At 51.4% G+C, this 22520-nt stretch overlaps 1 protein-coding gene across 2 annotated transcripts; it reads right to left on the bottom strand.

Annotated features, from left to right (window-relative positions):
* Positions 1-460: 460 nt before the first annotated feature.
* On the bottom strand, positions 461-20635 carry LEXM (lymphocyte expansion molecule). 2 transcript variants are annotated; one of them, XM_032494779.1, is made up of 10 exons: positions 20437-20635; positions 19517-19604; positions 18886-19050; positions 18559-18681; positions 13674-13811; positions 13393-13536; positions 11677-11838; positions 10477-10602; positions 8462-8595; positions 461-761 (listed from the first exon to the last, which is right to left on the bottom strand). In XM_032494779.1, the coding sequence occupies exons 1-10, from the start codon at positions 20484-20486 to the stop codon at positions 689-691; spliced, it is 1203 nt and encodes a 400-aa protein (XP_032350670.1). In that variant the 5' UTR covers positions 20487-20635; the 3' UTR covers positions 461-688. The 2 variants fall into 2 exon arrangements, with proteins under 2 accessions (XP_032350670.1, XP_032350671.1); XM_032494780.1 differs by lacking the exons at positions 13674-13811; positions 18559-18681; positions 20437-20635 and having other exon boundaries at positions 19517-19725.
* Between the last annotated feature and the right edge of the window lie 1885 nt (positions 20636-22520).

Below are 22520 nucleotides of genomic sequence, written 5' to 3'. Positions count from 1 at the left end.
AGTATTTTTGTCTCAGTTTCTTTTTCTATAGGGACGACACACTCCTCCATCCCACCCAATCTCTTATTGTCCATAAACAGTGAGGGAAGCTCAGGGCATTGAGACCAACCCCCACAGACCCACATCTGGGCTAGACTTGGGGGTGGAACTGATTGTTCCCAATGGCTGCACCTTGCCTGGTGGTCAGCAGCCTCCTCATAGAATTTTGGTCCTGCTGAGCTCCCAGAAGCATCCTGGGATGGAGACAGTGTGTTCCTGGAGAGGCCCTACAGTTGCCTTATGACATATACTACACTCTCCCAACTCTCTTTGGATTTTAATGAACAGAGAGTCAAGCAATTTGGCTTTAGAATAGAAGGGGTTCCAAGAGTGTCAACCACATTCCACCCCTTTAGTCCATCTGCTGTCTGGCTTCCATGTTCATCTCATGGGCTGATTTGAATTCTCAGGATAACTGATCTCTTGTATCAAAAGATATCTGGTCCCCAGCTGTCACAGTAGACATGGTGACTTCTGGGTTGATGTCGCCAGTAAATGTCATCCCACCACCCCTCTGCCCTCTCCCAGGCGTCCCATGTGTCCCTTCTCCAAGACCACCCCCCATCCCCACTTTTATCCTCCCATTCCTAGATTTGTCTTCAGGCCTTTGGGTCCTCCGGTCACTGCAGGCTGTCCTTCATGCGCGGCTTTAGGGAATAGGATCTGAATTATGATCCACAGTTGGAGGGCACTTCCCCTTAGTAAAAGGTGTGATTCTTTCCCTTAAAAAAACAGAGAGAGAGAAAATGGACCTGGTGCCTTGGAAGGGAGTAAGCTTCCCTCCTTGGCGGAGCGCCTGTCGGGGGTGAGCGGGTACTGCTTGGCTGTGCTTCCTAGGGGTCCTACACTGGGTGAGAGGCCAAAATGGGTGACTTGCAGAGCTTTCCCAACAAAACAGCCTGGTTCTAAAGAGGAGATTCCTCTACTTTGCACCTGGTTTGACTCATCAGAGCCCCCACATTGGTTTGAAAGAGCTTTGAATACAAAATCCTAGCACCTGAAAGATCACCTAGCCACCCTGTGAGGGGTACTGAGGACCAGAAAAAGGAGGGAACTTGCCTGAGGTCACCCCGATGACCAGAACTCCAGCCCAGAGCCCCTGCCCACAGTCTGGTGTCCCTCCCATTGCTCTGATTCTTTCCTAAGAGTGGGACATGTGAGGATTCTAGCTTCCATCTCAGGAGCCATTTGGAAGATGGCATTTCATAAAAACCCCTTTGCTTTGTGTGTCCAACAGCATCTACCAGCCGTTATGTTGCACATATTTATGTGTTTGTTCATTGCCTGCCTTTTAAACAAGACTTTGGTTTATTTATTGATATCTCCCCTTTACCTAGACTGTCCCTGTGCTTGGAAGGTGGTGTTCACAAGTATCTGTCAAAAGAAGGCAGGCAGGAGGGAGGGCTCACAAGGCAAAAGAGCCCTTCAGTGCCATCTGCTGGATCTCCATGCCTTCTGCCCTTCACTCCTCCCCAGTCCACTGCCCCTGGCCTGGCTCAAAGCCTCCGCTCTCACTTGACACCAAGACAGCCTCCTGGTCTCTATCTGGCCCCACCCCATACCCCTACCTTACAATGCCACAGAACACGTCCTTAAAACACAAGAGTTACTTCCCGTTAAACCTTTCTGAGTGTCTGCAAGAAAATGTTTGCAAAACATATCTCTGATAAAGGATAGATGCCTTGAATATATAACAAACTCTCAAAACTTAATAGAAGAGAACAAGCAACCATTTTTTTTAATGTGCAGAAGAAGAGACACAGAGGAAGTACATGAAAAGATGCCCCACATTTTGTCGTTGGAGAAATGCAAATCCAAACCACAAGGAAATACACTTATTAGGATGGCTAAAGTTGGAAGGAAAAAAACCTAATAGCACCAATGCTGACAAAGATGTGAAGCAATTAGACCCCAAATACATTGCCGGTGGGACTATAACCTCGTACAGCCATTTCAGAAAATAACTTGGCACTTTCTTGTAAAGCTAAACACACACATACCAAGCGCCCTAGAAATTCTACTCTAGATATTTGCCAAAGAAAAACAAAAGCATATGTCTACACAAAGACCAGCGTGTGGCTGCTTATAGCCAATTTATTCAGAATTGCCCAGGCTGGGAACAACCCAAATGTCCTTTTCCTTGGAACTGGATAAACCATGGTACATTCATTCAACAGAAGACAAGTCAGCACTAGAAAGGAGCAAATTGCTGATACAAGCAGCAACCTGGATGAATCTCAAGAACACCATGCAAAATGAAACGCACATAATTCTACATACGGCATGATTCCATTTATATGACATTCTGGAAGAGGCAACACTATAGGGGTGCTGATCACATCAGTAGTTGCCAGGGGCAGGGGGAGGGGGTGGAGACTGACTACAAATGGCACAAGGAAACTTTTGGAGGTGACGCTAGTATTCTACACCTTGCGGACTCTGCACTTTTCCATCCACAGCCACACTGGATCGTGGCCACCACCCTGAAGCCCAAGGCAGGGATTAAAAATAGCACGTCAACAAGGAGGAATTGTGAGGCTCCAATGAGAACGCCTTCATCCCTCCAGACTCCAACTGTTCTTATTAACTCTTCACTCCTGCTTTTTAAAACCTTTATTTTGATTTTTAAAAAACTTCTAGAGTTGAATGATTGCTTCTTTTGGTTTCAATCTGTCTTGTTTAATATTTAAAGCAATTAAAACTATGAATACTGCATAGGTTTGGGGAGGGTATAGCTCAGTGGTAGGGTGCATGCTTAGCATGCACAAGGTCCTGGGTTCAATGTCCAGTATCTCCATTAAAAAAAAATTTAAAGACAAAAAGCAGGGAATCAAATGGGAGTTCAGTCCCTAAATATGGAGACCTCTAGGTTCTTCTCCTACCCTTACAGCCCCAGCAGTCAGGCTTGCAACCCCCAGAAGAGCATTCTCCACAACAAGGCCAAGAGAAAAATATCTAACATCACTGACATCAAATTCCCCCAGGGAAAACACCCAGCTTGGTCATCCTATGCTGAAGCCCGTGGTCAGTAAGTGTCCCAGGGCCTTTAGTGGGATTTTTAGTTGGACATGAATACGTAGTCAAAGATCACTAGATATTTGAGAAAAATTGCTAATACGGAAGATTGAGGCCAAAACAAACACATACACACACAAAGGAAATCTTGAGGGGGGAAAGGACAATGTCAGGCAAGCTTGTCTAATAATACCTTCAAAGGATGAGGAAGCACTGTATCCATGAAATAGGAGCACGTTGTTACTAAAAGGAACATTCAGAAAACAAAAAATAAGTCTTAGAAAATAAAATATGAGCCCAGAAATGAATAACTCAGTGAATGAGAGAACATTCCTCTTCACCTAAAAACGATCAGCAGCTCAGCAGTACCGAGGGCAGAACCAAGCACAGAACAGGTCTCTCAAATGAATCGATCAATGAAAGAGTGTATAAGGAAATCCTTCCCAACTTATGACCCACCTTCTGTGCCTCGCGGCACAGTCCTCCTGACCCAAGGGCCCAGTTGAATCAGGGCTTCATGAACAAGGAACCTCAGCCCCAGGGAGAATCATGCACCAGCCTGACCAACAGACAACCACAGGCACCTGTGGTTAGCTTCCATTCAGTATCATTCATAAGCCTTAATTATATATGTCCATGTCTCTGCAGGGTATACATTATTCCCCCTTTACAGATGGGAAACCTGAGGTCTGGAAGACAAAGGGTGACTCTTGGCTGGAGGTGGGTGTACAAGGAGAACCTATAATTTGTGCAGTCTGTCTTGTCCTTTTTTATTTGCTTTTTTTTTCTGATTATAAAAATAATATGTTTATTTTGAAAAATTCAAACATTTAAGAAATAAAACCAGGTAAATGCAAAAGACCTTGGTAACCCCCCAGGTGTAACCATGGTCAACAGTGTGCAGCCTAGTCTTCCATAGTGTGTTGTCCATGCATATGGCTATGTATTTTTAATGTATTGTTATTCTATTTTTAATATTAATATGTATTTATTCTTTCAGACAACGTTTATAATAAATGTATCAGATTCCCCCACCAGCCCCCTTACAATTTGATAAAAATGGCACTAAATGTGTATACTGATGAGGAAGATCACTGAGTCTTTCCATCCATGAACATAGTATTCTCTCCAGTTATTTGGGCCTTCTTTAACACCTTTTAGTAAAGGTTTATATTTTTCTTCATTTATGCCTTAAATACACCTTATTAAGTTTATCCCAATGTATTTTATTGTTTGTGTGGCTAAGAATGGAATCTTTTTCTTTTTCTCAATGAAGTTATCTATTTGTTGTGGCTGCAGTGTCAGAGGAAACTTTTTTTTTTTTTAACACACTTCACTGTACTCACTTCCTTAGCTTTACAGTTTTAAAATGAAACTTCTTGGATTTCTTTAGGTAAACACACATATCGTTATAAATTGTGATGATTTTGCTCTTCCTTACCAACATTTTAATTTCTTGTCTTACTGCATTTGCTAGCTGAATAATGCCCGTGATATAGGCATACCTGTTTTGTTCTTGACTTCATGAAAAACCTTTAGTATTTCACTATCACATTTTGTTTTGGGCCTCCTCTTTCAAAGCTCCCACCCTCCCTCAGGATTCAAATGCCCTCCTCTTTCTCCCCTGTCCCTATCAAATCTCCATCTTAGTAGAGGCTTTTCCTTGAGTCTTTGAATCTCCATCTTAGTAGAGGCTTTTCCTTGAGTCTTTGACAACAAAGTGTGATTTAAGCCAATATATTTTCTTTCCTGGATGATGTGCATTTTAAGCCTCTGGAAAGAACTTATCCCTTATATTAATGAGACAGAATTCTGCCAAGGCATAGCAGCTGCTAAAGGGTCAGGGAGCCAGCATGTACAACATACCTACAAAACACCATCCACAGGAAAGAGCACATTTACATGCATAATCTCCTTTAGTCCTCAAAGCAGACTCTACAAGGTGGTTACTTTGTTTACTCTCACTTTTCAGGAGAAAATCTGTCTCCAAGCAACCTGCCCCAGGTCACACAGCTAAGTAGGAGACACAGAATTCTAAGCCAGGTCACAAGAGAAATCCTGTAACTCTCACAAGCCTGAGTGTTGGATGTTTTAACAGCAGTGAAAGGGGCAGTTTGGACCCAAGGGGGAGTAAGATGTTCAGGGGGAGGAAGTTGAAGGTCCAATGTGGGTGGGGCATCCTTCCCTTCCCTAGAGCCCTTCACTGAGCAAACAGTATATAGGATGGGGCTTTGCTGACAGGGTGGCTGGGGAGGGGTGGCCCTGCAGGAATCAGAGCATGGCACTCTTCCCAGCAACCTTCCAAATCCTCACGTGGGCATTGGTGTGGGGAAAGCCCCCTGCTCTAGGAGGGGAAGTTCTAGGGGATTCTAGTTCCAGCTCTGCCACTACCAGCCGTGTGACCTGCGGCAAGCTGCTCCTCTCTCTGGTCCTGGTTGAACACTAGTCAAGAAGGCTAACCACCTTGGGCTCAAAAGGCAAAGAACATGCTTTTGCACACTAAAAGTGGTCCATATGGTTTTCAATCAAACAAGGCAGATGAATTCGTGCATTTACCTCTGTTCCCTCTATTCCTTCCTGTAATTCAGTAAAAGCACTATAAAGGAATTCTTTTTAAATAGACACACAAGAAAAGGAGGGGAAATATCAAAGGACAAGGGTGTTAACATATTTAGGGGAAATGCAAAGTGCAGGGAGCCGTCAGCAGAGCTGAGAGAGTCAAAGAGCAAGCTGCCTGCAGTAGGGGAGCCAAAGAGAAGCTTGCCAGCTCCTGCCACAAGCCCCAGGGAAGGCCCAGGAATTGGAGTAGAGACACCAGTATCTCAAAAAGCAGGCACAAGACTGATGACTGAAAACAAGGGGAAACTTAGACACTCCCCACCACACACTCTTCACCCACCCAGCAGGAGACTAGTATTCAGAGAGGCTGGGGGTGGGGAGACCAGCTCAGTGGAAGGTGGGCAGACAGGCACCATAGTGAGAATAGAGGGAGGAGGTGGAAGTCCCTATACTGATGGAGACTCCCAACCTCCTTCCCCTAAACACCAGCAACCCCACTCACCACCATCCCCTACCCCCCAGGATGCAGGATCCTTTTCTAGAGAAGTTGAATGGTCCCAGAGAAAATACCTAGAAACATTGACATTGAGGGTCTCCCAACAGAATCCCCATCCCCTCACTCCCAGTGAGACAGGACAGAAGGGGGCAGGGCACAGCCATTCAAGGAATGACAGCAATTAACACCAAAATGGTGGAAGAGTCAACTCCCAGTTGGCCTTGAGGATTAAGATAGCAGGAGGTTTGACTTCTAATAGACCTTGAGCTTCATTATATGCTCATTGTAACATATTAGCATGGTGAATAACATGCCCGCAGGTGCCATGACAGTCCCAAGGCTAGCCACAAAAGGTCAGAGTGGGTGGTAGCCCAGTTCCTGGGAATCTCAGCCCCTTCCCCCAGGGTAGTTGGAAGGGTCCCACCTGCAGGGGGGTGAAGCTACTGAGCCCATAAAAACTGGCAACACCACACCTAGCAGCCCTTTTTCACTCCCTCCTCTTTGGAGACGGCCCCGTACTCTGTCTATGGAGTGTGTACCTACTTTTACTTTAACCCGAGCACCCAACCCCCACACCTCGTGGCCTTTCTCTTGCCTTTTGAAACAGCCTACACCCTATGCAGTATGTATCTCTCTAAATAAATCTACCTGTACTCAACTGTGGCTCACACTTGAATTCTTTCCTGCACGAAGCCAAGGACCCACACTTGGTGGGGCACATCCCAGGGACTCAAGACCTGGGACATGGCCCCCCACAAGCCCCACATCCATTTTTCCTTCATCACCAGTGAAGGCCTACCCAGACTCATAGCATTTTTTAGTGATTTCCTCTCAAATATGAACAAGTGAAAGAAGAAAAGGAACAGGGAAGAAGTGGAGGTAATGCAGGGAAGTGGAAGGAAACTGAAGGAAGACTGTCACTGCCATCCCTAGATGAATGAACACAGTGCACACATGGCACGGAACTGGAGGCTAGTTAAGCGGGGGAAATGCACTCCACAACACAAAAGAACTCTCAGAAACTAAAAAAGATGAAAGCCAAATTTTCAAAAGACAATAGCAGGGTTCGAATAAAAGGACGAGGAAGATTTACCAGAAAGTAGGATAGAAAAAGCAGAAATAGGAAAGAAGGGGAAAAAAAAGAAAACCAGAGCATCAAACCAGAATGTCTACCAACCAAAGAGAGGAGTGAAAACAGACAGGAGGAAGCCACCAAGCACAAGAACACAAAAAATTTTCCCAGAATAGAAGGTCCTGAGTCTCCAGAAGGAAGGAATCCATTAAGTACCCAAAACAATGGAGGAAAGCAGACTCACAGTAACACCCATCGTCATGAAATTTCAGAACACAAGGGACACAGAGAAGATCCTACAAGCTTCCAGAGAGGAAGGTGCAGTTTATATACAAAGGACAGGAAACTAAGATAGCATCAGAATTCTCAAACAACCATGCTTGAGGCTTGAAGGCAATGCAGCAAAGCCTTCAAAATTCCCAGGGAAAATTATTTCCAACTAAAATATTATTTCCAACCAGACTACTGATCAGCTGTGCAGGGAGAAAAAAGAATCTTTTTCTGGCTTGCTGTCTATCAAAAACGTTACCTCCTAAGGAATCCACCAGAACAAAGGTGTTGATCAAGAAAGAAGATACAGGACTACTTTGATAAAACATATTTAAAAGCTGGTTTTCCCTGAGAGATCTGGCCCCCAGAATCTGGTCTCCAGGCCCTCACCAGAATTTCCAGTGACGGAATGACAGAGTTTCCCATTCTATAGTGCGTGCTTATTCGCATTTTAACATTTCTGAAATTGAGATTATATGGCAACTGATGGCAACTTAGGTCAATAAAACATGGCACAGCTAATTTTTGCGTGCTGTTTTAGCCACAGAATTCCACGTATTTTTTCTTTAGGCTTCACAGCAACCCTATAAGATGAGTTTTACCAACCCTGTTTTGAATGCCAAGAAACAGATCCCCTGTGATGAAGCCACACGAGGCAATCCTAGACTGTGTGGGTTGTGGGTAGAGGTGTTAGCATTTATTGAGTTCCTTTTCTCTTTACCATCAGCTTTAAACAAGAGTATCTCATTTGGGTCTCCACAGTCCTCTGCTCATTTGACAGTTAAGGGAAGTGAGGCTTAGAGAGGTTAAGTAACGTGCCCCACCTCACACAGCCAGTAAGCATCAGAGCCAGGATCTGAACTCTTCCTACAGACAGGTGTTTGGCTGGCACTAGGGGCAGCATCTGTGTTCCCACGGGAACCAAGCACAAGATGGGGGATTCCCCAGCCCAGCCCAGAGTGAGCCCCTCTGTGCCCTCGCCCCTCTGCTGGAGCTCCAGCGGCACTCACTGCATGAACCTGTCCCGGGCAGGGTCCGAGGGGTAGCGCTTGGATCCGCCCATGAACAGGGACCGGTACCGCTGCCGATGGTCCTTTGTCTCTAACAGCCTGGTGTTGAGGTAGCGACCCACACCTACGGGGTTCTGCACCGGAAGAGGAGACAGGACATTAGCAAACCAGATGCCTGGCTTGGAGACTTGATCTCAGCCTCCTTGCCTCCTCACAGACTCCTCCCTGCTCTATCTGTTAAAGGTTGAATTATGTTCCCCAAAGAGATATATGGAAGTCCTAACCCCCAGTACCTCAGAGAATGGACTTGTTTGGAAATAGCTGCAGATGTAATCAGTTGAGATGAGGTCATAGTGGAGTAGGGTGGGCCCTTAATCCAATGTAACCAGTGTAACGAGTGACAGCTCTAGAAAATCAATACACCAGCCCACCCAGAAACCCAGGTGGTGCATATGAGAGGCACCAACGGAGGGGCCCAGAGAGGAGATGTAGCCTGCCCAGGGTGACCAGTGAAGACAGGAGAGTGACAGGATGCAGGAACCGGCCATCTGCACAGGATCTGTCCCAAGGGTAGACTGGGAGACGTTAGAAATCAGGCACTAGTCCAATGTGAAGCCAGACTTGCCACCAACAAGGGAAAGACCTGTCTTGCCAGGGAGCAGGCTCCTGGCCAGGGTGTGCAGGCAGAGGGACACTCCTGCCCTGGAATAGGGCGAACTCAGCCTCTGGACCGGACCTCACATCGGCCCTCCCACTTTGGAGTGGCTAGCCCTGTGGTAGCGACATGGTCATTTGGCTCTTGTCTAAACATCTTATTTGGGGTCCCCAAGCGAAGATCCTCTCCCCTGCAGCAGGTACAGGCTGGAGGCAGGAAAAGGGAAGGTACGGGAGACTTGAGCAGCTGGACCTCATAAGAACCGAGTAGGGCAGGCAGGGTGTGGGCACACTGGGGCCAAGTCATTGCTCGGGAAGCGAGGAAGTGGAATGGAATGGAAAGAGCTCGGGGTGGGGGGGGGGTAGGGCAGGGGGAGCTTCGTGGGAAGGCAGTCAGGTTATAAGCAAGATGTTCCTAGGGAACTCAGGAGAAATACACAGCTTAAAACTACACAGCTGTTCAAAACCAGGCAAAACAAACCTGTGTTACTGGAAGTCAGGACAGGGAGAGAGGTCGGGGGTGGCCCTAGGGTGCCAGAAATGTGCTCTTCAGTGCTCTGGGGGTGGTTCCACTGTGGGCCCATTTTGTGATAATTCATGAAGCTGTTCACTTAGAACTCACAAACATTTCTGTGTGGTTATTAGACCGCAATAAAAGATGTGCTTACAAACTGAAGGGTAGGAATAAGAAACAGGATGAGGCTGATGCCCTGTGCCATTTGGTGAATGAAGAAGGCAGACACAGGAACCCAAGAACTTGGTGTCTTACAAGAACACCAACAAACTGAAGATTGCATTACACACTCAGGATGGATGGCTGCCTCTGGGGAGTGGGGAAGAGGGGAAGAGACAGAGGAGTCCTTGCTCAACCAGGGATGAGGAATGGGCCAACTCTCCCCGCTGCCCCTGAGGCCCCAAGACAAACACAAAGAGAATGGAGGGAGCACTCCCCTAGGAAAATAAGAGCGTGGAAGGGCTCTGGGGTGATGTCCCTTTAGCACAGTGATTTTCAAATTGTGGTCCCTGGAACAGCAGTATCCACATCACCTGGGAACTCGTTACAAATGCAAATTCCAGGCCTCACTCCAGGCGTACTGAATCAGAAGCTCTGGCATGGAGCCCGGCCACCTGTGTTCTAGCAAGCCCTCCAGATGATGCTCATGCCTGCTCAAGTTTGAAAACCACTGCCTTAGAGAAACGAGACAGCGGGAGTGGGTGTTAGTCCCCAGCAGAGAAAGGAGGTGGGATCCGACTCCCTGAGAGCATCAGTTCCCAGGGAGAAGGAGGCCTGGGAGCTGCCTGCAGAGGCAAGAGACAACTTCCTGCTCATCACCATGTATGCCCCACCCAGACCCACTCACCCAGCTTCCCAAAATCATCTGATAGTCCTGTATGCCTATCCGCTTGGAGGACAGCAGGAATGGTGGCTGCTTGATGTGTCTGCATTCCTTCTCTGGAGGAAGCCACATACCTGGACCAGACGTGGCCTAGGGGTAAGGAACGAAGGCTGAAAGCTGGAGAGGTCTTGATGGTCAGTCTGGGGCCAGGGCAGGTGAGGGCTCCAGGCAGCTGACCTCACCCACCTGGCAGCCCTGGGTCTTGAGCCAAGGACTGGGGAAGGTACTCAGCCACCTCCCAACTCACCAGGAGCCCATTCTCCAGGGATGAAGGGGCCCAGAGGTGCCCTCAGGACCCATGCCACCCACTCTGTCCCCCACCCATCAGCCTGACACCTCTTTCCAGGTTTCCAAGGGCCCTCCCAGTGTGTCAGGGTCCAGAGAAATGCTCCAGACCCCATCCTGAGGAGCAGAAGCCACACAGGCTTAGGAGCTGGAAGAGCTGGGTTCTAATCTTGCCTCCTTCTCCCCCTTGGGGAGCCTGGGCAAATCCCTTCCTATCCCTGGGCCTCAGTTTCCTTTTGTGAAATGCAAATGATGATCCCTTCCTCAGTGGCCCAGAGCAGGCATTCAGGAAACGTTGGAACCCTTTTTCATTCTTCTGGACCCAACCCCTTCCCAAGCCCTTAGCAGCTCCCCACTCCCCTTCCCGAGGAGGTGGGGCAGACCCTGCTTGAAGGGCCGACTAAAAGCCCAGGGCCTACTCAGACCACTGGCTGCCGAGCCCCCAGAGAGGAGCCCACCAGTCCCATGGACAGAGCAGGTGTGTGTCCCTCTGTCCGGGCATGCACCTTATCCACACTCCGCCCTGCAGCAGTCTTCCCCTTGGCCTCTCTGCGGGGGAGGGGGCGGGGGCAGAGATTAGTGGCGGCTGGACTCTCCCCTGGTGCCAGGCTCCATGCCACAGGCTCTAGGACTTAACCTCACTGAATTCTCACAGACACCAGGTTTCGCTCCTGGGACAAGCGTGTGAACTGAGGTTCAGAGAGTAAGAGAGACTGACCCAGTGTGACCAGTAAGTGCAAGACCAGAACTGGGAAGCAGGTAGGTCTGACACCCAAGGCGGAGCTTTCCCCTGAAATAGCCACCCCCCAACCCTGCCCCTGCAGGAGAGCCCTCTTCCAAGAGAATAAGGAAGGCAGGCCATGGTTGGGGGGCACTAACTAGCTTTCGGGGACACTGGCTAAGGGTGGCCCAGTAAATTCTTTCTGTAGGGGTTTCTGGGTTGCGGGGAAGTTTTGAAAAAACTCCACGCTTCTTATTGTGACGTGAGTTCAGTTCTTCCACGAAGCTCTTGAAATTCATCAGTTCCCTGGGCTTTTTTTTCTGAGAAACAGAGGAAAAAAAGGTATCTGTTATGCCAGGAAAAGCAAGAGCAGAGCCGAGTTTCTGGACCCTCACCAGCAATCAGACAGGCAGGTCGTCCAGTGAGGCATCAACCTCTCCTGTCTGCCAGTGTCCCATGGCCAGGCCAGCCCAGCCCAACCTGGGCGACGGAGATACAGCCCCCCAGGAAGGGGTGGGGCCAGTCTGACAGCATCTCTAACAGCCCCTTCTGCGTGCCACACCCTGCAACCAGCTTGCTTCATCTACTTCTTGTTTCTTTCTCTCGTTTCATGGACATTTACTGAGCCGGGTGCTGTTCTAAGCAGGAGCACGATAGTCCAAATATTTAAAAACCAGAATGATGCAGGAACCCACAGGATACTTAGGGCAGTGAAACTACTCTGTGTGATACCATACTGGTTGGGACTTGTTATTTTACATTTGTCCAGACCCACAGAACGTACACCACCAGGAATGAACCCTAATGTAAATGATGGGCTTTGGACAGTAATGATGCAGATTCATCGACTGTAACAAATGTTCCGCTCTGGGGCGGATGATTGACAGTGGGGAGGCTGGGTGTGTAGCGAGGACAGAGGATGCATGGGAACTCTACTTTCTGCTCAATTTTGCTGTGAACCTAAAACTGCTCTTAAAAAAAAAAAAAAGTCTATTAAGTTTTAGATAACACAAATTACCATATGGCCTGGGCATTGGCTGTAGGGCTTGAGGAGGGTCCAAGGCCCCTGCTATGCTGGGCAGGACACCTTAGTAGCTGGTCATGAGGAGGCCTGGGAGGCCCCGGGGAGGAGCCAGGTTGTAGGACTCATTCAATGGCATTTTACCAGCTGGTCCAGAAGTATTTCAACATTCTACCTCCCCATTTCCTAGCACTCCCAATGCCCTTTACCGTAGCACCAACTCCCTGTTAACACTCTATATTGTTTTCATTCATGTTTATGTTTACCTTTCCACTAGAATGTAAGCACCACGGGGGCAGGTTCCCCTGCACCTGGACAATGATCTGGCCCAAGGTATACATGAGCGAATGCAGAGTGGAGACAGACGGGTAGTGAGATAAATACTTAAAGTTCCATTGCTATGAAGGCAAAGCACAAAGTGCTAGAGATCACATAACAGAAACTTGATGGGTGCAGGAAAGGGGGCATTGAGCTAAAATTGGACCCCTCCCGGCCCTCCAGTTCTCTGCCTCGTTAACAGCACTGCCACTAACCCAGACAGCTTAGCTGGGTCTGCGGTGCCTGGGAAGTGTCTCCAAAACAGCAGGATGCCCAGGCCTGCGCTGCAGAGGTCCCTGCAGGCCTGGCGGCCAGTCTCCCCTCCAGGCCTCACACTGCGGCCACCTGCAGCTTCTCTGCAGTTCATGCTGGTGCACAGGAGAGAGAACTGGCAGTGAAGTCATGCAGACACCCTGGGGTTCAAGTCCCGGCTCTGTCCAGGGCCCTGCGCAAAGCCTAGCACACAGGGTGGTGCGGAAAAGAGAGGCCCATCTTCCTTTGGGGAATGCACTCCCACAGCCCCCCGGGTACACACCTGCACAGAGTGATATCCAAAAGGCTGGGGCTTGCTTCGGTCACCAGAGAACGTGTCATAGAGGCTTCGGGTGCCCGTGGATTGTGCCAGGTACGCCTCGATGCCACTTTTGATGGTGTAGGTGCCAGGGGCCAGACCACTCCCCTGGAAGGGAGCACAGAGGACAATCCCTGCAGGTCCGTCGCCCCCTCCTCAGGGCTGCGGGGTCCCCATGCGCCCTGGGAGTCTCCCCTCAAGGCTTCACAGGAAGGCAGGTGAGGCCTGGCCAGGTAGGGTGATACCTGGTGAGCCAAGGGGGGTGGCTTGTTGGTCATCCTGCACATGAGGCCCTCAGAATGAGACCGGTTCCAGGCACTCTCCTCCAGTTTCGTGTAGGGGTTGCCCTTCTCCCCGTAATTTCCAGGGCCTGGATAGTAGTTCTGGCCGGGGAAGGAAGGGACATAAAGGCCATTAGTCCCACTCCTTGTGCTGCTGAGTGCACCTGAGGAAGAGATGCCCTGCAGAGGGGACTGGGACTGTCAGAGCCCCCAGCACTGCACTGTTGGCCTCTGAGCCTCCACCGCTGCTCAGACCTTCAGTCCCAGGTTCAGACTCTTTACTGGGGCCCCACCTGTCTGCCCAACTTATCCCACCTGCTCCCTTCCTACATCTGACACTTCAGCCAAAGTGGGCTCCATGCTGGTCCCCAAACACATGCCATTCTGCCAACCTCCTTGCCTTTGCTTCTGCCATTACTGCCACCCAAAATGCCCTTCCTGCCTTCTTGACCTTGGAAAATTCTGCTAACCCTGCAACACCAGCGTGAATGTCATCTCTCCTGGGAATGAAGTCCTCCTTCCCCTCTCACTCCAGACAGCTGCTTACTTTGGTGGTCTCAGAAACCCCATCCACGACACCCCTGTGTCACAGCCCTGCATTTACATGAATGGGTTTCTCCCTGTGCTGTGAGCAGTGCTTGTGGCCTGGAGGGATCTGAAGTCCCAGATTCAAATCCTGACTCTGCTTCTTCCTAGCTGAGTGGCCTCAGGCACACCACCTAATTTTTCTTAGCCCCATGGGTCCATATATTTAGCATAGGGATAGCTGTACTTTCCCAGGGTAATGAGGCTGAAATGAAATAATGTTATAAAGCTGCCTGCATGTGCCCAGTCCATAGTGGGCACCAATGCCAGATAAGTTAGGGTGGGGTGGCTGTCTTTGTGGGAGGGGGCAGAAGAAGGAAGTAAGAGAGGTTGAGAACTGTGGCTGGAATGATCACCTGGGGCCTCAACTGCCAGGGTCAGAAATCTAGCCTTTGTACGTGGGGTAAGGATTTCCACCCTGCACTGTAGCTGGGTGGGTGGGTGGGTCTTTGGGTCAAGACCTGGTAGGATGTTTGCTGTTGCTTTGCACCTTTTAGCCACATGGGGTCGCTGCCTCTCCATGGATGGCTCAACCCTGCCCACCTCCAGAAGCTGCCCAGGACTGCAGGAAGAGGCATGGAACTCTGAGGTGGGGAGAGTCAGGCTACTGCAGGCATCAGATTTGCTTGCTCTCAGAGGAAGAAGGCTTCCCTTGCCTCCTTCCAGGGCCTGAGATATCCAGGTGTGTTCAGGAGAAAAGCCCCAATGTAGGAAGGTGGGTCCGGGCATCAGGTGTCAGGTGCTTCACAAGCGTTACTTAACATCTTTGTCCTGGAGGCTACCTGATGAGATCAAATCAGTGCCATTCGCAATCAACAGATGGAAAAACTGAGTCTCAGAGAGGCAAACCTCCGGTCAAGGTCCCACCTCCAGAAAAGGGCAGCACAAGGGTTCCAACTGCAAAATCCCTGCATGAGTTTTCTGAGCCTCTACTGATTGCCAGGCATTGTGCAGGCACTGGGGGCCGGAGGGCAATGAGCTCATCTCCGGAGACCTTAGAGGTGAGGATTATAACAAAGGGGTGAGAGCAGCCGCTGCTCCCTGCGGAGCTCACAGACCAGGTGGAGCCCAGTGCTGGGCGCTCTGTCAACAAAGCATAAGATATTGTTTTAACAGGACTCTGAAGAAAGACAAGGATCCCAGAAGACAGGTGAGAGAGAGGCAGGTCCCCCCTGGTAGAGGGGCAAAGGCAAGGGGGCCAGAACAGCAGCACCCTTGAGACAGGTTTGGTGGGAAGGAGTTAGGAAGACCCTGAAGGCTGCACTGGGGAGTCCAGACCTGATTCTGAGATGTGCGGGTGCTAAGGAAGGTGACTTGGGCAATGGTAGGCGACCAGGAAATCAGTCATGAGGCTGGGCTGGAAGTGGGGAGGGGAGCATTGCCTAGGCCTGGGTGGAGGCCATGGGAATGGAAGGAGGACAGGAGGCAGATCCCCACGACTGCGGGAACAAGGTGCCGCTGGGTTTCTGGCTCTGGCCACTGGGTGGTGCCATTCCCTGGGAAGAGCAGGCCTGAGGGAGACGCTGACCTGGGGGCAGGGAGGCAGGCAGAGTTTGAGGGTCCTGGGGGGCCCTGGGGTAGGGATCTGGAGCTCTGCGCATGGAGCCTGGCTGGGCAAGAGAGATCCCCCCCAAAGAGTGGCAGGGAAGACGGGGCTGGGAGAGAGGAGCCCTGGAGGGAGACTGGCAGAGGAACTCCAGGGCTGCAGAGCCCAGCATCCTCAGAGCCAAGAGAAGGCAGAGGGCACTAGGGAGGGAGTGGAGGCAGAGCCCAGTGCCAGAGGAGAGGGCACTGGCTTTGCAAGGGTGTGGTTCAACAGCCCCCTCCTCCCTGGGGAAGGATTCACCAAGCCCAGGAGCAGGCACCCACAGCTTTGGCATTGGCACTGGGGAGACTCCCAAGGAGAAGTCAGCACCCCACGCAGGTGGCATTTGTAGGCCTGTCCCAGCAGCAAGGGGGACAACTGGAGGGAGCAGAGACCAGAGGAGGCCATCAAGTTCCCAGCCCAGGTCTCACAGCAAGATGGCGGCTGAGAAAACCAGGCCTTGGCTGTGACCTCCCCAGCGGCTGTCTTCTGCCCACAAGGGCAGTGCCACCTCCTTGAACTTACCGTCCAGCCCTGAGCCTGGGAGAGTGGCTTGGAGAAATCCCGCAGGGCCCAGTGAGGTTACTGCAGGGGCAGATATGGGGACCAGAGGGGAGAAGAGAGCTGGAAAGGAGAGACAGGCCATGGGACCTTCATTCTGCACAGCCAACACTCACTGATGCCCCAGAGCTGGGGGTCGGGGCACACGAGGAAACAGACAGCATCTGATTTGTTCCCTGAACCCCTCCACCATCAGCGGGGCTGGGCCTGACCTTAGACCCTGCCCCCCCACAGACTGTCAAGGAACAAAATCCAAGTGAGTCAAGCCTATGGGTGAAACATAATGGTTATGTGTGGACAACTTGGATTCAAATCCGTCCTCTGCCACTTAGTAGCTCTGTGACCTTAGGCAGTCACTAAACCTCTCTGTGCTTGTTTTCTCGTCTGTGAAGTGGGGCTGATAGTGCCTGCTTCAGGGGGTTAGGTTGTGAGGATTACATTAATTAGTACACTCAAGTGCTTAGAAGGGTGTCTGGCACATGGTAGGTGCTAAGTGTCAGCTGTCATTACTTTAGCTGTCATGACTCATCTTTAAATGCCTCCAGGCACTCCCTGCTACAGCGCAGTTACAGCTTCTGCACCTGAGGATGCCTGCGCCTGTCCCCCGAACATGGCAAGGAGTAATTTCCAGGTTTCATTGAAGGTTTGGAGGTGGTGAGGTGTAGGAGAAAGGCCCTGGTTTTGGGTAGGATGTTCCACTGGGGCAAGATGTTTATCTTCTCTGAGCTCCAGGGCCTTGTCTGGAGTGGCTGTAAAAAGTTAGAATGTTTTGGAATACCTGGTACTTAGGAGGCAGGCCTGCACTTGGTCCACGGAGACTCTGCTCTGTGCCAGGCACATTGCTAAGACCTGGGAATTTTGCAGTGAGCGAACCGGGCAGGTGTGGTCCACCCTCAGGGGCTTCTGTGCCGTCAGGGAGAGACACCAAACACACAACCACAATCGGGACTCCTGGGAAGGGAGGTGTCACCTTATGGGGTCAGGTCAGACCTTGGAGCTGAGAGCCGAGGGATGAGTAGGTCCTTAGGTGAAGGGGTCACCGAGGGAGGAGTGGCATTCCTGGTAAGAAGGAACAGCAGGAGCAAAGCTCCCACTGAAGGCACTGAGGGCGCATTTGAGGAGTAGGAGGACAAGGCTGTCCGGTGGAGAGCACCAGGGCCAGGGGAGGAGGGGCAGTCAGCAAACAGCAGAGCTTGTTCCATGTGGGTGTGAGTCCTGCCCCCTTCCCCGTGACCTTACTGAGCTTGAAACTCACTCAGTGCCCTCCACACACAGGACGACCATCCTGACCCACACCAATGCCACTGCAGTCCCTCTCAGCACTATTGCCTCCCATCTGGACGTCTCCAACCCCTACCTCCACAAGCGCGTATGTCAGCCCTCCCCGTGTCAAAACCCTCCACTGTCCTCCCACAGCACTTGGCATCCAACCCGAGGCTCCCACCTTGTCCGAATGTCCTCGTGCCCTGGTCCACACTTCTCTGCTCTCTCCTCTTCCTGCCCTCACCCTCAGATTCTGAGTCTCTGTGGCTCACCTACCACTGGTTTTGCTCAAATGCCACCTCCTCCCAGAGGTCTTCCCTGAATACTCTGTAAATAGCACCACCATCCTTCACCATCTCTCCCTGTCTCATTTTTCCTCATGGCCCTGATTATATTCGAGTTGCTTCTTTGTGCTCTTGTTTCTACCATGAGGACCACAGCTCCCTGAGGGCAGAGACTTTGTCTTTGTCACTGCAGGATCCCCAGGGCCTGGTACATGGCACTAGGGGGCGCTCAACCATTATCTGCTGCCTAAATGGATGGCTATATAGATGGATGAGTATGTTGAGCACCTAATGCATGCTGGGCTCTGTACTAGGGACTCAAAGATGAACCAGATCCATCGCTGCCAGCAGTGAGTCCTGGTCTGGTAGAGGAGATGCAGGAACAGCCAGTGGGCTCAAAGTTGTGGCCCTGGAAAGCAGGGGGCTGTGGAGTCCCAGAGGAGAGCCTAGGCCAAGACTGGGAGGGAGACAGCACGAGGAAGGGTGCTTCCAGTACCACCCAGGCTGCATGCTCCTGGGACAGAGAGTGGCAGTAGGGCAGGGGTTCCAGTCCGTGTATGAGACCACCTACCCCAATGAGTCCTCGGAAGCGAATCTCCCCAGAGCTGAGCAGCCCCCGAGTGCTGCCCGGTTTCTGCTGCAGCTGTTCTAAGAAGTCTTTGAAGTTGTAGGAGCCAGGCCCCAGCTTCTCTTTCTGCCCCAAGAGAAGAGAGCAGAGGTGAAAACTTTAAACTTAGGAATGCCCATGTGGGGAAGAGCCCAGGGGATGATGTGTTCCTTAAAGGATGAGCTCTACCTGGACCTGGGAGGGCACTGCAGGCCACCTTGGGGGCAGCTAGGACTGGACAGAAGGATCTGGCACCAGAGGTGGGGTGGGGCATGGTCCCGGGGGCCTCACCTGCAGCTGCTTCTCTCTCATGATGGTCTGGTACTGGAAGTGGGGCAGCTGGGTCAGCCGGGTGGCTTCCTGGGCCCTGGCCCAGCCTGTGCCCACCTCCTTCTTCAGCTTCTTCTTGCTGAAGCAGGTCTCCTTGCAGCCATAGGACCCAGGTCCTATGTGGGACTGCGTCAGAGCACAGTCAGAGCGGGGACCAGCCACACCCACCAGCCCACCTACAGAGCAAGTCCCTACCAAGCTGTCACCCTGGCCTGGGGATGGACAGGCAATGCCCCTCTGGGATCCCATCCCCCAGCACCAAGCCTGGCACCGAAGGGCATGGCACTCAAGGTGCAACCATGACTTCCCCTATCCTTGGGCACCTTCCATTTCACAGAGGGGTACTAACCCATTCAAGGGCCTAGAGCCAGTCAGTGCAAGAGCTGGAAATGGAGCCCTGGTCTCTGTGGCCCCGACCCATGCTGTTTTCACGGCAGTTTTGCGTTTATCAAACACGTCAAGGCCACAAGCTCTGGGCTGTGGACTGAGGGCACAGAGGGGTGTGGGGCATGGCTCATCCACCATGGTGGGGGGCACTTAGAGGGGCAGTGGCCAGAGCACTGGGAGAGTCAGGGGAGGTCCACAAACTCACCACGTCTATGGAATAAGCCCTGGAGTACGGGGCCTCTGTGAAGGTGCTGAACTTCTTCTGGTTGGGATAAACAGCGGAGACATCAAACCTGGGATGGAAGGACACCCCGTGAGAGGGCAATGCTTGGCACCCAGCCCTGGCGTGGGCAGTTCTGGCGGGTGGGGGAGTTGGCATTCTAGGGCAGGTGACTCTGGAGCTGGCCCATGAAGGATAAGCAGGGCTGCTTCCACCCTGGGGTCTTCATCCTTCCAGGTTCCCTCTCCCTAGATTCCACCCTTGCCTGGTCACGTCACCCCCTGCTGGCAGCCTTGACTCAAAAGTCACCTTCTCAGTGCAGCCCCCACCTTGCCCTCCAGCACTTGCCAGCTCCTCCTCCCAGTTTCCTTTTCCTCCATAGCCCTCATCACTATCCAACATTTTATATACTTTTCTTTTTTATTATCTACTCCAAGCACCCCTCCCACAAGAATGCAAGCTCATGAACAAGGGTTTTGCTGTTTTGTTCACTGTTCTATTCCCAGATGGTGGAGCTGTGCCTGGCACACAGTAGGTGATTATATGTATATCGCAGGTGGTATACATATACAGGATGTGTATCATTTGTATGTATGAATGAAGACAGACACCTGGGCTGAAATCCTGCGCATGACTTTCGAGCTGAGTGACCTCCTATAGGCCAGGCCTCTTGGCCTCTCTGAGCAGCACATAGTAGGTGCTCCTAAAATGGTTTTAAATAACTTAATAACGATGGTAAAAGTACTCTGGGCAGGGAAGTGCAGCAGGCAGGAGGGGCAGAGAAAGACCTGCCCCCGCACTCCTCACTGCCAGCCCTCCCCCTCCCTTGGCTCCCCCTTCCCTAGGCTGCAGCCCCCGCATCGGTGGGCGCTCTCTCCCCACCCCCCACCCCCGCCGCACCCTACCTGTGGCTCTGCACCCCGAAGGGCGCCCCAGTGAACCACTTGGTGGCCATGGCGCTCGCCGGTCCCACCGCAGCGTGGTCCTCGCGGGACTCCGACTGGGGGACTCCGACTGGGGGATTCCAGACTCCTCCGCGCCCGCAGGGCGGGCTGGCCGCTGCCCCACCGCCACCTTGCTACCGCTGCCACGGCAACCAGGGCCTTGTGATTTGTGACCCTCCAGAGGACCGTGCGCTGCGTACCTGCCCTCCTGGCGTCCCTGCTAGTGCGCGGCAGGATCCCTGGACTTTTCCATTTGGCTATGCAAATTTTCACCGCTACCGTTGCCAGAAATCTCCCTGAGGCTTGCAGACTTAATGGCCCCCATGGTGGTTAATACGGATGCCATTTGATCGGGTTTTATATCATTTGCTGAGGAACTGTTTCTGATTTCTTGCTTTATCCCAGCGCTCGGCATGGGGCTTGGTAGAGCGGAAAGGCCTCTTAATGTGCACCTTATGCTGGTGGGAGCACTGAGGTCCACAGAGAGGGCTTGACTTGGGCAAAGGGCATCCCGTTCTTTGTCGACTGAGGAGGGAAGGAGGAGAAAGAGGGAACCGGCAAGGAGAGCCAGAGTGCCAGAGCATGGAGGGCAGGAATAAGGAGGCCAGGAAGGAGGGAGGGTTCCAGGGATGGAGTCTGGACTCCTTCCTCCCCCAGATACCCCCACACCCACTCCTCGCAGACACTGTGCAGATGCCTGGGACCCACATGTGGAACTTTTGCTGAGAGTCTAGTGGGGGAAAACAAAGATACACAGTGGCCAGGTCTATGAGATAAGGAGGCCTCTGTCCTAGGCTGTAGGTGGGTAGGTTAGGGAAGGCTTCCTGGTGGAGGAGAATTCCAAACTTCAACACTGAAGAGTGTGTATGACTTGCTAAGTAAAGAAAAGAGTTGAGAGAATGAGCCGGACTCACGGGTCACAGGCTGGGCGGGCACATGGCCATGGCTGGCAGAGCATCCACCCTGCACTGCTGAGCTGAAGGTTAGAGGTGTCAGGCTTTGGGGACACATACAGAACAGCCACCCCAGGTCAGCCAAGCACAGGCCGCACCCCTTCCCAGCAGTGCACCCTTGGGCAAGTCACTTCCTTTTCTCAGTCTCAGCTTTCTTATCTGTGAAATAGACCTAATGGAGGGAGAGGGTGCTCAGAGGCAGAGCACATTCTTAGCATGCAGGAGGTCCTGGGTTCAATGGCCAATACCTCCATTAAATTAAAAAAAAAAAAAAATTTTAAAGGAGAAAATAGAGAAATAGGATTTAAAAATACAAAACAATAAAGATAATAATCTCTATATCTCCAGATTGCTGTGAAGATTAAATGACTTAATTTAGGTATGCTCCTGGCACAGAGCAGAAGGACAAGAAGAGATCATTCCCAGTCCTTGGAAAAGGGCCTTAAAGAAGGTCCAGGGACAGAGACTGTCTCATTCACTCCTGGTACCGTACATGGCACATAGTATATGCTCAGTAAATATTTGTTCAGTGACAAGTGAACAAATAAATGAATCTAGTCCAACTTTCCAGTAATGCATAAGTCCTCAAAGAGAATCATGTTTGGATCCTGGCCCTGCTGCTTCCTAGCTGGTGGCCTTGGGCAAGTTACCTTGGCCACGCCTCAATTTCCTTGTCTGTGACATGTGACTGTGGTCTCCTGGAGATGCCGTATTGAGGAATCAGTGAGATGTGGCTGTGTACACTACCACATCCAGTGCACTGGGGAGGCCCTGCAACCAGCTCTGGGTCTGCTCAGGGGTTCTCAGGCCCAGCCCTGCCTGGGGCTGCTTTGCTTTTCTCCCAGTATGAGTGGCTCTGAGATTCATGGAGGAATAACCACAGGATATAGGCCAAGGGCCAAGGTCCATTGGGCTGGGAGTTCTGCTGCCAGGCAGGCCAGAGCAGGCCAGGGTGTGTCAGCTCTGCAGCAAAGCAGTCTGCTCTAACAGCCCAAAGCCTCCCCATCACAGCAACTTACTAATCACAGCAACCGACTCTCTCTTGTAGGTACCATTGCAATTTTCTCCAACCCCTACTATATGGAAGAGGAC

This window comes from Camelus ferus, chromosome 13 (assembly GCF_009834535.1).
Source record: "Camelus ferus isolate YT-003-E chromosome 13, BCGSAC_Cfer_1.0, whole genome shotgun sequence".
Lineage (NCBI taxonomy): Eukaryota > Metazoa > Chordata > Mammalia > Artiodactyla > Camelidae > Camelus > Camelus ferus.
The sequence above is the reverse complement of the archived record's forward strand: the minus strand, read 5'-3'. Positions and strand labels throughout refer to the sequence as shown.